The sequence below is a fragment of the Rhynchophorus ferrugineus genome, unplaced genomic scaffold, assembly GCF_030347505.1.
Source record: "Rhynchophorus ferrugineus isolate W39M unplaced genomic scaffold, kcgeb_rfMv2 rfM2, whole genome shotgun sequence".
Classification (NCBI taxonomy): domain Eukaryota; kingdom Metazoa; phylum Arthropoda; class Insecta; order Coleoptera; family Curculionidae; genus Rhynchophorus; species Rhynchophorus ferrugineus.
Genome location: NW_027472581.1, coordinates 1140172 through 1157249, shown reverse-complemented (window position 1 = coordinate 1157249; position 17078 = coordinate 1140172). Strand labels below are relative to the sequence as shown.

Sequence of the window (17078 nt, the reverse complement as noted above, 5' to 3'; positions counted from 1 at the left end):
GACAGTGAAGAAATTTGTTCCTTCTAATGTCTTCTGTTGATATTTGACATTTTACGCGGAATAACGAGTATCTTATATTTTATGATTAACTACTAAATAACTTTTTTTAACAACAAATTCAAAATTTACAAATGTTCCACCAAATAGGAATGCGCATGTCTTTAATAGATTTCGCAACTACTGTGTGACCAAACCTAATTGGTTATTATTAATAATTATTTATTTAAAGATTATTATTACGCACCAATGTCATTATAGCTTATCAGCCTTATTTATTTTTTACAATAAATTCGAATTTAATTTTGTATAGTGCATCAATTATTTATAAAAGCAAGTTTCAAAATATATGCACATAACCTCTATAACGTACTTAATATTTTTTATAATGTCTTAAAGCATAATTATTGTTTTAATTTACGAATTTTTGGAAATAATAAAGGTTTTTGTCAAAAAACATTCGATAAACTGACAATAGTTATTGTAAAAATACAATTCGTGTGATTATTTTTTAAGTACTTGAGCGTTCAAAGTTCGTTTTAAATTACAGTTAAAGCGTTTGTTTCTTGTCAAGTTTCTCTCAATACTTCGAGAACCACAGTTTGAAATGGCATTATCCAAACCGATTATTAAATCATTATCATTTTATTTGAATCAACAGTATGAACATCCATTAAGAACAGCTGCCTTGACTTGGTATGTTTATTAATTTTATAAACATTTAATTTATTAACAGTTGTTTTCTAGTGCCACTGTTGCTATTAGCGGTAATGTTGCTTATCAAAAATTAGCAGGTATTAGGCCAATTGATCTTCGAAGTATTCTTTCTTTTGGCGCTTTTGGGTAAGTCTGATATTATCTAACATTAATAAGTTAGAACATTATTATATAAATCCATTAAATTTATATAAATTAAAAAGTTGTTTATTGAACCTTTCACTTCAAAATAGAGTAAAAACATTTGTATTTATTATTTTTGGGAAATAAACTCCAAAAAAGTGAAAAATAAAGATGCACAATAAAGAAAGCAATCAAATATCTCAATTTTTCACACTTATAGTATTCCTTTTGGTTTATTTTCAATTTTTATTTATTTGTTTTAGGCTATGTTTTTCTAGTATATGTCATACTACCTTTTTTAACTTTTTGGAATGGGCAGCGCCAGAAGAAGCTTCTTTTTCAATATGTAGACGACTAATTTTAGAGCGTTTAATATATTTTCCTTTATATAAGGTTCATAAAATAATGTCTGTTTGAAAAGATAAGTGAAATAAAAAATTTATAGGCATGGGCTTTATACATGGTCGCAAGATTTGAAGGCAAAAGTAGTGAAGTGGCTTTAGATGAAGTAAAAGCACTCTTACCAACTCTGTTAATTAGCAGCCTGAAATATTTAACAATTACACAGTTATTAAATCTTCTTCTCGTCCCCTCAGTGGTAAATATTTACTACAACTATATAATTTTTACTGGTAATGTATATTTTTATTTATTTTTAGTTTCGAATATTCGGACACTATCTCACAGCATTTGTGTGGACCATATATTTTGCTCACGTGAGACGTCAATATGAACAAAAAAAGAAAAATAAGTAAATTTAATACTGTTTAACTATTTTTACATTCCACAAAAATGATTGTTATTTTTATATATTGGGGTATAGTATTGTATGGTACGATATAGTATTATTGGTGGTAAGTAAAAGAGATATTAAAAGTGGAATTATATTATTTATTTATTACCTACTATAAATAAAAGGAATAAAACAATATACAATATATTCGTCAACAGATCTGTTAAAATAAATTGGTACATTATTTCAATTCTAAAGATACATATTAACAAATTATAAATACTTATATATCACAATAACAATGTAACATCATTTAACTCTCCAGTTATGTATTTTTTTAAATGTATCTTCATAAAATGTCAAAATTTGTAACCTTAGCACTAAATTTAAGACTATTAGGACTGTGTGATTAATTTCAAGAGCATTTGTAGTTTTGTCTTCTGATAGCTTTTGAAATTCATGTTAGAAAAATTTTTTCTGGAAAACTACTGGTTTCTCGTTGAGACAACTTATATTTTCAATATTGTGTGAAAAATAATTCTGTTAACTTTTTACTTTTTGGTAGCATTTTAACTTAAAATTTTTTAAAAGTAGTTTTAAAGATTTTTAGAATCTTCAACATGTTCCAGATTATGTTCTACGAATAGGAACAATGTTTGCTGAATATGATATGTGATTACAGATTTCTCTTTAAGAGAACAACTTATATTTTGAAGATTTTTTCCTTCTGATTGTACAATTTCTAGTTTCAATAAACTTGCGGAGTAATTTCATGTTAAAAAGAGTTTTAAAGCTATTACGTCAATCCACTAGGTCATATTACGTCTATCGGAATAATTAGTTACATGGAGCAAAGTTTGGCGAATAAAGCGTGTGGGAAAAAATTACATTATCATTTCTAGGCATTTTTGACCTGCTCAGTTATGGGCGTGTTTCTTTCAATTCTGAAGCGTGTATTGTCTGGAATGGATAATCGAAAGGGACAATGTCTGGTAAAAATGAAGTTTGGAGTAGGATTTACTAACAAGTAATATTCCATTGAGAGAACAGTCATCTTTTCATTATTACAAATAATTGTGTACATTTTTACCCTTTGAAGTATTGTTCATCACTTGCCACTAATTTTCACATATTTCTGGGATTAGTTGAATTTAATACCTCAGAGAGGTTCGAGGATAAGAAGACTGTCTGATAAAAAATGTGACGTGAAAGTGTGATAGTCATATAGGGCAATCATGTGATTTTGAAGATCACTAATGTTTGGAGAAGGGCACCATTTGGATTGGCGTAAAAAAGCAGCCCGTACATCATGTTTTCTTTCTTTGGATATTATCTATAAATAAGTCCAATTCTTTCTGTTTTTGCCGAATCCGACGAAGACACATTTTTTTGGTCACTAGTTATGGTTTCACGGAGTTATCAGACCAAATTGACTTCATCAAATACATAGTACCCATTTTGATCGCCTTACCACAAATATTAGGTTTTATTGTGGATTTTTATTCATATCATATAGAATTTATCATCATCAATAGCTAAATAATGCTAATTTGATATAAAGATTTTAATAAGGTTGTATAAATGTATTATTAAATCCCACAAAATTAACTCACAGTCCTATTATATTTAAAACATACCATAATACCAGAGTGTTAAAAGCTGCACATTAACCAATAATAATCACGTAAGTTTTAAAATATAATATCTTTTAAAATTCGTTTCCTTTGAGTAGAATCTTATTTTTACAATAACAAATACGTTGCTCTTACACTAAACACTATATAATAAAGTTATATATAAAAAATTAACTGGTCAAAGAAATACTTAAATAACAATAATTCGTAAACGCCAATAAATGTGGTTCATGGAAAAAGTAATACCATTTTGAATGGAACAGGCTAATTGGGTAATTAACTCTATCACTGGGATTATCCTAGTCTGGTAGCGAACCATAAAAAAACTATGCTTAATTTCATCAATGTATTCTTATATTATCAAAGCATGTCTTGAAACTGTCATCAACCAAGCGCGTAAATTAAAAAGTATTACGTTTTCCACAACCAAATATAAATGGAATCGGATAAGCTTGAGTTAGCCCCCGTCTTTTCACTGCTTAAAAATTTCAATTACACCCGGCATGATTAATACAAAAATACTCTGGTAACTGAATCAAGATTAAATCCTTACCTCAACGATTATCAGGTACAAGTTCTATGCGATCGATTCCATTTGAATTTGGTTGCTCTCATATGTTTTCAATTGAGTTATAAGCCGGCTTGATTATTGGACCCCGTGGACCTCCTCGAAGTAAATATGTTCCTTTTTGTTTCGTCGTCTCTCTGATCCCTACGTAAGACACACACACGTACATAATATAAAACTGGAAACAAACGGCTATGTGTATAAATACTTGAAAAAGGCTAAGTGCTGCTCCAATAAGAATCGACTGCTACAGTGGGTTAGTTCGGGCCAATGACGGATGATTTGTCTTAAAAACGCTTGAAGGCGTTTCCTTCGTTCTTCGACTAATGAGGAATCCTGCGTTATAACAAAAAAATCTCATTAGTGATTCGTTTGCTATTTATTAGTTACTGAATTAAGTGCATGAAAAAGCAATCTACGTTTCTTGAATTGTATCTTGTTCCTTTTCACCTTATACGAGGGTGGTCCGATAAGTACTTCGTCTCGCCGCGATGGCGCCTCTACCGGAAGAGAAATTTACTATCGTGTTATACATTCTCGTAAACCGCTACTGCCGAATTTCAATCGAATCGGACTCGTAGTTTTGTTTTGACCGCATGTGAAAGCGGGAGTGTCTGTCTCGGAACTGATTTTAGAAAAATGAAAAGAGAGCAATATCGACCGGTGATTAGATTATTGTTTTTGAAAGGCAAATCGCGCAGTGAAATCAAAGAGTGTTTGGATGCTGTGTACGGTGACTTTTCCTTCGATGGTGACCGTCAAAAATTGGTTTAACGAGTTTTTTGATGAGCCAAGAAAGGCGAGACTATGTTGAGAAATAAATCGCCGCTTTTTAAAACTTTTCCTTTTTTGTAGGCTAAGTACTTATCGGATCAGTCACGTACGTGTTCATTTCATTAAAAATATTGCAGAATAAAATAGCTGTTCAACTGTTTCATGATGAGTAATTAATAGGGGATTATGTAGTGCATTGATATTTGTGTGTATGGAATATTGGAGTTGGCCTGATTGATGCTAAATGACTAAAGATAGCGTAAATACTTAACTGGCGGCTTTACATTAAGCACTAAGCGCAGAAAAGTTGATGTTAACCTTTTTATAAGGAGAAGCTTCTAAGATAGACATTCATTTTCACTAGTTATAAGTAATTATCGAAAAGGATTCTTTGTATATTTGCTGCAGTTATTTAATTACTAGAAATGTAACTTGTTTCATTACGCTGCGAGTACCGCTAATTTTTTAATTGCAGAAGGAGATTTCTAGGGCAATTTTTTTATTATTGTGGAATACCAAAACATTGATAAGATACAAAAGTATAAAAACCTTTTAGTGAAAAATCTTTTACAGAAATATAATTAATTTTAATTAGGCCGAACATGTTAATTGCAGAGCATATGCAAATATAACGGTGATAGTAAACAAAAAAAGATATATCCTAGAAAATATGGTAGAAAAATTAATAACAGAAACAAGTACAGCTGCAAAGACAACCTCGATCACCAAACAAGATCAGAAACTGAAAATAGAAAGAAAAATTACTTTCGACCGAGGTATGGAAAAAATCTTTTTCTAAGTACGTACTTTCGTACCTAACAGGGAGGAAAGTTAAACATTTACTCCCTGTGAGAAGTACACCCGTGCCCTCTATAACGACGGGAGGAAATAATCTCTTATGCGTATTTATACTCGTAACTAGGGACTATTTTACTCCAACTTCATCTTAACAAAGTCGAATTGTGGTTGAAAACATGGCGCATCACTGGCATATTAGACAAAATCTACCCATGTGACATCCACTTTGTAGGAGTTGTCCCCAGTAAAATGAATAATTATGAACTCCCGCAAGCAGACAATGTCAAATATCTGGGAATACATTTTGATCGATGATTAACATAGAAAAATATATAGTGACAAAAAGCAAATACTTTGGGCTTAAATTAAACCGAATATATTGGCTGATTGGCGTAAATCTAATTATCTTTCTGGTGGGTAGAGATCTGATCTGGAGATGAGCTCAGCTCTGTTCTCACCATTAGATAACAAGGTTTTGCTATATCTGTCCATACTTAGGCCCATTTGGACCTAATTTAACATTATATTGAACTATGCTACTAGCAAATTTAACATAGCTATCCTTCAGAGGGTCCCGAATAAAGTGTTACGAGCCATCGTCGTAACCTATACCCCCCGATATTACGTCTCCAACGTGTGTGATTCAAAGTGTTGCAAAGTACTCTGAAAGACTTAGTGCATCCCAATGCTCTCGCTAAACAGTTAAATGTGTGCGATGATACTGAAGTGCGTAAGCTCAAACGCATACTACCATACGAACAATAGACACATAGAATAAGTTAGAATAGACTTTAAAGTAAGTTAGATTAATCTCTAAAATAAGATTTAGATTATAAGTTTGTACAGCAGATCACTTACTGAAGCGATCTTCTACATGTCAGTATAGTTATATTGTATAACGGAAATCATAAAAAAATACTTATTGCCCACGGGCAGAGTGTCGATGTTCTAAGAGATTAATGAAAAAAATTAATGCTTCTCTAATATAAGCCATAAGCATACCTTTTTTCCTAAACTTTTCTTTGGCGGAAAATCAAAAGTACCAACAATGGGATCCAGTTTCTTAAGATCGGTGTACAAGGCGTGAAACTGGGCGTATCTTCTATAAATATTCCACTCGTCGTTGCCAGCTCTTAAAAATATTTGATAAACATGATGAGAATTCGAACCGCTGCCTGTGAGAAAAGCTGAAGGTATCCATATATTCACGTTGGTATTGTCTTCCATATTGAGCTCTTCGGGTATAGGTCCTCTCAGTTGTTCCAATTCCTTTTTTAATTTCTCTAATAAAATGTCCTTGTTGCACAATGATTGTTGTAACATAACATTGAAATCCATCAACTCCGCGTGCATTTCAGCAACCTAATTTTGTTTTTTAATTAAATCTATCATGATGTCCAATCTTTTTACCCAAAAAAAAATTACCTGTACTAATTTTTGTTCATACATCTGTGCTTCGCCCTTATAGTCCGGTTGATGATCGATTTGCAGCCCGTCCAAAGCTCTCTGCATCGTTTCGTCGTCTCTCCTCAACATCTGTATTGCTTCTACATACTTCTTTATTTGCTCCTTTAAACTTTCGTTTTCTTTATTTAAACAATTGATTTTTTCATCCCTATAAAGAACGAAAGTTTGAGTCGGTGAAATAGATGAGATGTGTTTATCTCAATACCGTTTCTTGATCTCTTCTAGGTTTTTATTTTCCACCGCTGTGAGGACAGCAGAGATATCGGTAGGTACTTCTAAAATGTCATCTGAGGTATCTGGATACTCTTCAAAATCTAAAACATTACGAGTGTTAGTTGGTAGCATTGGAAACTATCGATTGAAAACGATTGTCTAGTAATTGACTACTTTTTATTATCTACTGTTTCAGTCGTGTATTTTTTGTTACTTTTTTTGGACCTACTAGTTTCATTCGACTAATTTTTAACATTCTGTTTCTGCCGTCCTTGAAAGTAATGTGCTATATAGTTTTATGTTTTGTTTGTAGTATGATTGTAAATAACAATATATTGTACCTTAATATAGCAGCATTTTGGAACTCTATTTTTCAATATTATTTCTTAATGTAATAGGGTAAAAAGATCATTTTGATTGATAAATAGGAAAATAATTTTGACTGCGTTTATGTTATCTTGGAAACTAGTGGTTCTTTCTTTGATTGCCTATTTCATTTTTGTAAGTCTCTCGATGTTTGTTCAAGCCTTTCGAATGTTAAAACTTCTTTCATTCAAGTTCTATCCAATTCGTAATAATAGAATTATAATTGTATTTAAAAAGGGTGTGATGGTTAAATAATTGATAAAGATTAATTGAGAAAATACGCTACGAATATTGAGTGGTCATTACTCCATCCCTCTTTACAATCAAGTCAAATATATCAAATATAATAATTATTATACATTATTCAAAATGAAACATACTATTATTTTGAAGGTAATAAATTACAACAATTATCTCTTTCCTTTTTTTCCAAAGAAAGTTCGAAAAGAAATATATACAACCCCGTTGAAAAAAAAGAGCATGTTGGAATGAAATTCTCAAAATTAGCACGGTAGGGAATTAGTATATCTCTTGTGTATTTGACCGAAAACTGAAATAGTAACTACTGTTTTTAGTCGCTAGTTTTTTTATTATCGACTAGTTCGACTGTTTTGTGACTATCGACTGTTTCTACTATTTTCAATCGTTAGTTCCCAACGTTAGTTAGGGGCCTGACTTTAGGGAATGTGGTTTAAGTCAACCACATTTATTACTGTGGTCAAAAATATTCTTATCTTTTGACGTAGTCCTCTCTGTTCAGTACTCTGCATTGAGTAGTGTTGCGACGCAAATTTATTATTAATAGTTGGGACAGTCATGTAAAATTTAAGTTACGTTAATTGTAGAATTCTTTCGGTTCTATTGTTAGAGGATCTAATCTATTAGACCTTTTTACTGAAGTTTCTAATATGAATGACATGGGAAAAGAATTATGGCCTGATATAAAACATAACGTTCGCATTATATTGAACGTCTGGTAAAATTAGACAGCCAAAAAGATACCAAGTAAAGAGAACATATGTGTTCAACAAAGATGATCCCCATCGGCTCGTAGAGTGTTTCGGATAACGAGGGTTCAGGTACCGAGGCTAGACGAAACGGGTCAGATGTTAGACCTGGTAGAGGGCTCCTTGTGGCGCCCATAACCATAAATATCAAGAAGATCTGAAATCGTGCAATTTTTGGGAATTCCTAAAGAGTCCAAAACACACATGTTTTATCAGAATGAGAAGTTCCTAGCTGGAAGAGTGTTTCCCACCCCGATATTCTCAGCGAATCCGGGTCCAAAAAAGGGTTTCTTGGACCAACCTTGTCCACCACCACCAAGAACCCGAGGGAGGAGCTTCAGCGATAAAACACTGTGCATCAACAACGAGATGACAGAATAGCATCAACGAGAGAAGAGAATTTACATCGACAATGAAGAATTTGCATTGACAGAGAAGACAGAACTTGCAACGACAACGAGAAGTATTGTATTGAACTAATTGAAGAAGTATTGTATTGAAAGCACTGAAGAAAAACATTTGAATAAGAATTGTTAAATCGCAACCAGTAGAATTCCTGTCTATATTAGCCAAACTAGACTATTTAAAGATTATTATTAATTAAACATCTCATCTTTGGGTATTAATTTACTCAAAGAGAGAAAATAAATTGTATTTAATTTACCACCTTGTTTTCTCTCCCGCATCTCAACAAGTAGTATTATATTATAGTTCCGTAATTCTTAGATTAAATAAATATTTATATTGGATTGGTTCTAATGGGAAAAAGTAAATACTCTTAAAGTCGCATGAGGATAGGGCGGGCTGTATGGTGGATGCATAAAACTGGTCAACTAAATCCTTTCAATTTTTGTCCAGTTGCTAAAGATATATGTAGTTTAACCTTGTCATAATGGAGAACAAAGACCTATGGATCAACCCTGCTGACGGTAGAGAGCTGAGTTAATGGATCAGCCAAGTTGGAGCAGTTTAACTGTTCTCCAACTCCATCAAACTGTTAGCATCACCATCCTTATTATTAATGTGAACTTTCCAAACGTTTATGAAGAGTCTTCGGGCTTCGATCAAAATATTCTTTATAAATTATTGTCGAATGTGACCCATAAACACCCATTACCATAAACAGGACACGATTTTCGATGTCTTCTTCTTTCTTTCCTGTCTTCTCAATTTTATTGTTTTAGTTGAATTGGAGAATGATAAAAGTGTCTTTCTAGCGGTATAAGCGAAAGACTTGTGCCGACGATAGACATACAGATAGTTTAAAAAATGATGTTATCTATTTTTTTTTTTCGCACATTATTGTACTGTTGGTGTATGGAGTAATCTTCAATATGGTCAGATATTCATAAATATTATGAGACAGTACAGCAACTGTCTTTGCAGTGTCTTCTTTTTAAGTATGTAGCCAATAATTTCAAAGATGCATGTTTTGATTAAATTCCTCTGACTCCTCAAGTGTATATTTAATCCATATATTTTCACTGATTCTTTGTAGTCATTTGCATGTTATAGACCAAGAAAATTATCTTTTTAGTAATAAAGAACATAGCCAAAGTTTTAATAATATAAAAACATTATTAAAAAAAACATGCTTTACCTTTCAGTCTTTCCACCGAAACAGGAGTTAATTCTCCGATATTATTTTGGTTTATTGGCGTCAACGTTTCGGGTAGCGAGGTGGAGAATTTATCCCTCGAGCCACTGTTCTCTATGGATAATTTCCTGGATAGTTTCGGTTTCTCTTCAGTTTTAATCTTCTCTACAGTCGTTTCGGATATTTCAGTACAGTTATCTAAATTCATTATGTCATTAGGGCAATTTTCCATGTCAGTGCTATATTTTGATTTACTTTGTTCTTCTACTGGATATTCCTTGGAATTGCCTAAAAGTGTATTAAATGTTAATAAATCCTAACTATAACTATAGTCCAATAAAATAGCGAAAGGAAGTCTTCGAAAATGATAATGCAACGTTGCCGCATCAAAATTTAATTTTTTGTTTACTTGGACTCTGACAACATAATACTAATGTAAATAAAATAATGAAACAAAAATAACGTTACAAAATATAATTTATTTGAACGTTATACTACATCTAATGCATATTTATAGAACGACTTAAACTACAGATAATTAAACAGCCACAACAGTTTTTGGTTAGGATAGGTTAAAGTTGTTTTATTATATTTACATTGACATATGACAACGGTGTCGATTTAGTTATACATGCTGACGCATCAGACTTCATTCTGTATCTTTTGAACATACTCTTTTACTAATTAGTATTACTTTTTGATTAATACTAATTAGTAAAATGAGGAAGAAAAATGCTTCGAGTTTAAAAGGGGTTTTACGTTGTTATCAACTGAATTTGGCGGTGTTGATGGCGTGCATTGACTGTTTTATTGGAAGGGCTATAGAACAGATTTGCTATTAGAAGGATGCATCAAACACCTTTTTTGCAATTTAATGAACTTACATTTACAGCGAGGAAAATGACAGAAAGATATTCAAGCATAGCGATAGTCTAGTCTACATATCAGAACATATCAGAGATAGATCAAATATCAGAACAGATCAATTTAAAAGTCCCCGTCCTGACACATAGATGGCGCTACTAGAATTAAATCCATATTTAGTTAGCCCTAACCCTAAAAAGATGCGTGTATAAATTTGACAGCTGTCGGATCATTAGTTTGTGAATTATAGCATTTTGAGAGAAGCAACTTTTGTTATTGTGAAAACAATGGATAAAAAGGAACATTTAAAAAATTCACAAAATGATTTTGAATGACCGTAAATTGAAAGTGAATGAAATAGCTGACATTCTTAAAGATATCAACTGAACGTGTACATCATATCAATCACGAATATTTGGGTATGAGAAAGCTCTATGTAAAGTGGGTGCCGCGCGAGCTCACTTTTGACCAAAAACAACTACGAGTTGATGATTCGAAGCAGTGTTTGAAGATGATCAAGCGTAATAAAACTGAGTTTTTTCGTCGATATGTGATAATGGATGAATAGATGGGCCGTTTGAAGGACGAAATTGCCGAAAAACGGCCGCATTTGAAAAAAAGAAAGTGCTACTTCACCAAGACAATGCATCGTGTCCATCAAGTCAGTGAAAACGATGGCAAAAATCGATGAATTGGGCTTCGAATTGCTTCCTCATCCACCGTATTCTCTAGATCTGGACCCCGGCGACTATCTCCTGTTCTCAGATCTCAAAAGAATGCTCACTGGGAAGAAAATTTCGTCGAACGAAGAGGTGATCGCCGAAACTGAGGCCTATTTTGAAGCAAAGGACAAATCGTACTACAAAAATGGTATCGAAAAGTAGGAAGATTGCTATAATTAGTGTATCACCCTTGAACGGAATTATGTTGAATAAAAAAAACTAATTTTGCCAAAAAAATTTGTTACAGTATGGTAGGCAGGGGACTTTTCAATTGACCTGTTATCTATAGTGTTATCTACAGTTGTTACTCGGTTAAAAAAAGATAAAAAACCTTTTGAGATATACTAGGAAAAAGTCCAAACTTCTATTGGCTTCTTTTTTTTGGTAAATAACCTAATAAATTTGCAAATAACAAAAGGAAGGTTTTCGGAAACAACTAGATTATTGCATACATATTTAATATATCGTGTGACTGACACGGCCCTGGTTCAAAATTTAAAAAAATAAGTTAGAATATGATTCGAGTCGGCAGTATGGCTTGCGTAAAATAAAAATTATTGTTTACGGGTTTTATAATTTGTTTAAAACAGAAAAATTATATAAACAATAGTTCAATTTCAAAGACAGTATATTTGACAAATATAGCAACAGAAAATATGGGTGTACGGAAACATGGAAATATTTAATTGTGGACCCTGCAGTCTATTAAAAAAATACTATTCCTATCTAATGCAAACTTAGGGATAATATTCACTCTAATTAGGTCCATTAAATTACATGAACGAAAAGTTTAATAAAAAAATAGTAGTTCTACTGCAAAAACAGTACTCTTGGCAACCATGAACATTCCAAATATGAATATGACAAAAACACCGAATTGTTTGGCGTGTCAAACAAAAATATTTAAATGTAAAGGTTGCTGATATTAAGCACAAAAGCCAAGACAACTCAACATGGGGTACTTATACCACAGTAGGAATTAAAAATTAAAAAAAAATACCAAAATAGTAGCTTTTCAGTAAAAATAGTACATCTGGCAACAATGACCAATTATTAGAAATATTCAAGTTCCGACCCGTTTTATATAAGTAATTCCCCGAAAAAACTCTAATTTTTAAGTGCTATTGTTTTTTAATATCGCAACAATATAATATCTAACACGTGTCGATCCAATTCAAGTACATAACAGCTTAAATCAAAACATTACTTACCTAAACTGCTGGTATCTGAACAAGTACTACTACTAGATATTGAAGGGACACTGGTGGACAACATATCTTCATCGAATGAAATAAATTGTCGGGCTATTTTCTTTTTCTTCTTTTGCTCTCTCCTTTTACTAATATTTTCTGATAAATATAGATACAGTTTATTACAAAATAAATAGCTCCAATAAATATATAGTTATAATACAAACCTGGGACTGGGACTTCAATAATAGGTTCCACAGGTAAACCGATAAAACCAGCCCTGGGAATCACAGAACTATTAAATTCAGGCTTATCAATGCTTATTGCAAATAAAATTGAACCTAAACCTGGAACAAAAGATGTAATAAAAATAGATAATTACAAGTATTCATTAGAATTTACCTGCTGCCATATTTGGCAACATACTGTTTTTGTCTTCATCTCGTAACAGCGCCCAAGATTCATAATATTCTACTAAAATTTCCCTATCACCTAATACAGTATGGAAGTATCTGCAATTAATACATTGAATTAATACGAAATAAAAAAATCTAAGCAAAAAAAAACCTTTCTAGTGATTTTTCATTGAGAGTAGATCTAATCCAAGCACGACATTTACCAATATTAGTCCAAATATGCTTTAAAACACCATACCTTTCCTTTTCATGATTTGTTATGTGTCTTTCTATAAAAGGCCAAAAGGCTAGAAATAATTTTAATGATTTATTGTAGCGATGACACAATATTCCTAGTTCAACTTACATATGCTATCTTGTCCTATATGGAGGCTTTGTGCTACTATATCTGACACTTGTTTTAGGGTTGAATTTACTTGATTTGATTGTATTTGAGGCTTGTTTCGAAGACCGTGGAGAAAAATAGCTTCTAGACAGACACAAAGGCCCGCTACACATGCATCAAATTCAGTTGCTAATTCATTTTTACCACCATATCTGCAGATATAGAATATTTTAATTTTTTTCTAACTAATTATTTCTATACTAATAAAATATACCAACCTTTTTTGACATTTCTGTACACATTCAAGTAATTGCTTCAATAATGTTTCAGGATTTTCTGGCCTACTGTATGCTCCAGCAGATAGTATTACAGTGGACATCAGTTTTAAAGACTGCAATTTGTTGGTTTAGTGTATTAAAATTAGGTCATAAATAAATTGTATTAATTAGTTAAGAATATTTACAAGAAAACATAACTTTAATAACAAGATATTTTATGAAAATCTGCTAATTGTAACTTGGTTTTAAATGTATTTAAATCAGCACTAAACAAGCTGCATACGCATTATTTTTAAATAAAGCATGTTCTTCAAAAATTTAAAGAACTCACCATAATTTCAAAAACGATAATTATTACTCACATTGTAATATATGTGTTACGACTTCTGTAACATGCATACAGTATGATAATTTTCGATCTGTGACGGTTTAAATTCTTATCAAAAATATAATGTCGATATGTATTTTATTATGAACGTCAACTTTTGTAACCTCCGATATCACAACGAAACATTAGATAAAAAAGTTCACCAGAATAATAATAATATAATCATCTGCTCATGATTCACATACTTTCATCTAACCACAGAATATATATTACGCACGTTATCTAAATTTATAAGTTTTCTGTCAATATATTAAGAGTTATTGGAAATTATATTGTATATTTAATAAGAGTGAATTTTTATTTTGTTTTGCTATATATACTTTTATTACATGCTGACATAAAATAATTAATTGGATCTTATTTAAAATACAGTTCTTGGGTAGTTCTAATGTTACTAACAGAACTTTTTTCTATGAACAGTACATAACCTTCTTGCTCGTAAGATTGTTTTTGATAGAAAGTCCCATATTGTTTAAAATTTCTCATTCATTTTAATAATATACCAAACTACATAATGACAGTACAATGCGAATTTCAAGCGGTTGTTTTAGCAGCAGGAAAAGGATCTCGTATGTTGGAATTTACAGCAGGAAAACCTAAATGTTTACTTCCGGTTGGTTCTAAGCCCCTTATTTGGTATATTCTCAATAGTCTGCAGAAGTCTGGTTTCACAGGTATCTTATAGAACATTTAATTGAAGAGAAATCTAGTTTATTGTCGAATTTTAGAGGCTATAATGATTGTTCTTGAGGACCAGAAAACTGAAATTCAAAGTGCCATAGAGAATGAGATAGGAAATAACACTTTAAATATTAAAATTGAATATGTTTCATTTGACGACAAAGAGGATTTGGGTACAGCGGATAGTTTAAGATTAAAAGAAGTGCAAGAGAAAATAAAATCGGATGTATTAGTAGTGTCCTGTGATTTAATTACAGATGTGAATTTTGTGGATGTTTTGAACACTTTTAGGAAACATAATGCTTCAATGACAAGTTTATTATTTCCCAGTAGTAACATAGAACCTGTTGTAGTTCCAGGTCCTAGATCAAAACATAAACCTGGTAATAATACATAGATAAATTATAGGTCTTTAATATCACAAATCTTCTTTTAGAAAAAGATTTAATTGGAATTGATGAGCGAACAAGTAGATTAGTATTTTCAGCATCAGCTAGTGATTTTGAAGAAGAGGTTTCTCTTCCAATGAGTCTGTTAAAGAAGCATCAACATATAAAGTTATATAGTACATTATGTGATTCACATGTGTATGTATTAAAAAATTGGGTGATGCAATATTTAAAATCAGAAGATAATTTTATGTCTCTGAAGGGTGAATTGATTCCCTATATTGTTAAGAAACAATTGTCAAAGCCAATAAAACCTGCAGACACCAATGTTTCAACTGTAAATGATAAAGATGTTTGTGATATATTTAGTTTTGCTAAAGAGGATCAATTAAGTTTGGATATCCGTGAGGCATCATCATATAATGATCACAAAGGAGACTTAAAACCTACCTACAATGAAGATCCAATTAGATGTTATGCCTATTTAGCTCCTAAAGGTTGTATTGGTATTAGGATCAATACATTACCAGCGTATTGGTCAACAAATGGAAAGGTTGTATACACTAATTACTACATTTACTTAAATATTTAGTTTGTTAATTTATTTTAGATACAAGACATATGGGATAAAGTATCAGGTGATCAGAAACTAATTAAACATTCTGTTAATGCTGATATTAAATCAAATCAAGTGGATGATAAGTGTGTTATATGGGATGGAGCCAAATTATCTGAGAAAACATCCTTCAAAAATACTCTTATTGGAATGAATGCAAGTGTGAATAGTTTTAGCAGGGTTTTTAATAGTATTATCATGAATAATGTAGTCATTAAAGAAAAGTGAGTTGTTTTGAAATACAGGTTTATAATTTGTTTGTTGTATTTCGAAATTTTTAGGGTGGCAATAGAAAATAGCATAATCTCTGATAATGCAGTAATAGAAAGTGGATCAAAAATTAAAAATTGTATTATTGGTAATCATTATTTAATATCTCAGGATTCCGAACATACAAATGAAATTCTTACCAAGGCTCTAATGCATTTTTAATGTATTTATTATATAATAAAAAACATCTTATTCACTTTAAATGTTCTTGTTGTTTCTGTTTAGTTGTAATTCCGGCTGTTATTTTCTTAAATTGTTCTTGGACTGCTTGCAAATATCCCCGCAAATTTTCCAACAATATACCGCTATTCCAATTGGGTGTAAAAATCACAAATACACCAGCCAACAGAAAAGGCCAAACTAACGAGAATATAAATTGGACTGCTTTTGTTACAAGTACCCATAAGCCAATGAAACAAAGGCCTCCCAGAATGAATGAATGAGTTTCTGTGTTGGACAGTACTGGCTGAACTATTTTGGTAAATATTTCGGTCATGTTTATGGAAATAATGTGATGAAGTTGACTGATAATTTCTTGAGGTAATGACGCGTGTCACTTGATAAAAATAATATTTTTCTGCTAGTAGAATTTTTGAAAAAAAAAACAACTTATATAGATATTTTGTCAAACGACAAAACTTTTAACGTTATAATAACAGATAATTTCCTCATCTTTAAATTGCTTTTATTGAGAAAATTAGTTGTTATATGTTGATAAAAATATTATTCATCATTTTCTATAATGTTTTGTTATATTTTTGACAAATTGGCAACCCCATGTTGAAAAATGGATGTTCGTTTGGAAGCGGTGTAAATATCGCTTCATTTTTGCACTTCTGTAGTATTTCGAATCAGTGTGCCGGCTAAGAAATGCTACATGGAATAGAACAAGCGTTAATTGGAAGGCAGTAGGTCTGATACACTAATCTCGTTGAAAACAGATGA

The 17078-nt window shown here is 31.6% G+C and overlaps 3 protein-coding genes across 6 annotated transcripts; 2 read left to right on the top strand and 1 right to left on the bottom strand.

The window, feature by feature from the left end:
- The first annotated feature begins 361 nt into the window (after positions 1–361).
- LOC143190908 (uncharacterized) lies at positions 362–1719 on the top strand. The gene is made up of 5 exons (XM_076395514.1): positions 362–693; positions 745–840; positions 1101–1230; positions 1283–1435; positions 1497–1719. Exons 1-5 carry the CDS (start codon positions 605–607, stop codon positions 1590–1592), a joined length of 564 nt encoding a protein of 187 aa, XP_076251629.1. The 5' UTR covers positions 362–604; the 3' UTR covers positions 1593–1719.
- LOC143190893 (sorting nexin-29) lies at positions 1708–14376 on the bottom strand. Of its 4 annotated transcripts, none has more exons than XM_076395473.1 (14): positions 14121–14376; positions 13790–13902; positions 13533–13723; positions 13338–13473; positions 13173–13282; positions 12998–13117; positions 12792–12929; positions 10250–10282; positions 9998–10192; positions 7017–7125; positions 6770–6959; positions 6347–6706; positions 3981–4108; positions 1708–3916 (listed from the first exon to the last, which is right to left on the bottom strand). In XM_076395473.1, exons 1-14 carry the CDS (start codon positions 14121–14123, stop codon positions 3835–3837), a joined length of 1908 nt encoding a protein of 635 aa, XP_076251588.1. In that variant the 5' UTR covers positions 14124–14376; the 3' UTR covers positions 1708–3834. The 4 variants fall into 4 exon arrangements, with proteins under 4 accessions (XP_076251588.1, XP_076251589.1, XP_076251586.1 ...); XM_076395474.1 differs by having other exon boundaries at positions 14152–14326; XM_076395471.1 differs by having other exon boundaries at positions 9998–10282.
- Positions 14367–16336, top strand: eIF2Bgamma (eukaryotic translation initiation factor 2B subunit gamma). The gene is made up of 5 exons (XM_076395486.1): positions 14367–14851; positions 14906–15241; positions 15295–15800; positions 15858–16087; positions 16145–16336. The coding sequence occupies exons 1-5, from the start codon at positions 14692–14694 to the stop codon at positions 16293–16295; spliced, it is 1383 nt and encodes a 460-aa protein (XP_076251601.1). The 5' UTR covers positions 14367–14691; the 3' UTR covers positions 16296–16336.
- The last annotated feature ends 742 nt before the right edge of the window (positions 16337–17078 follow it).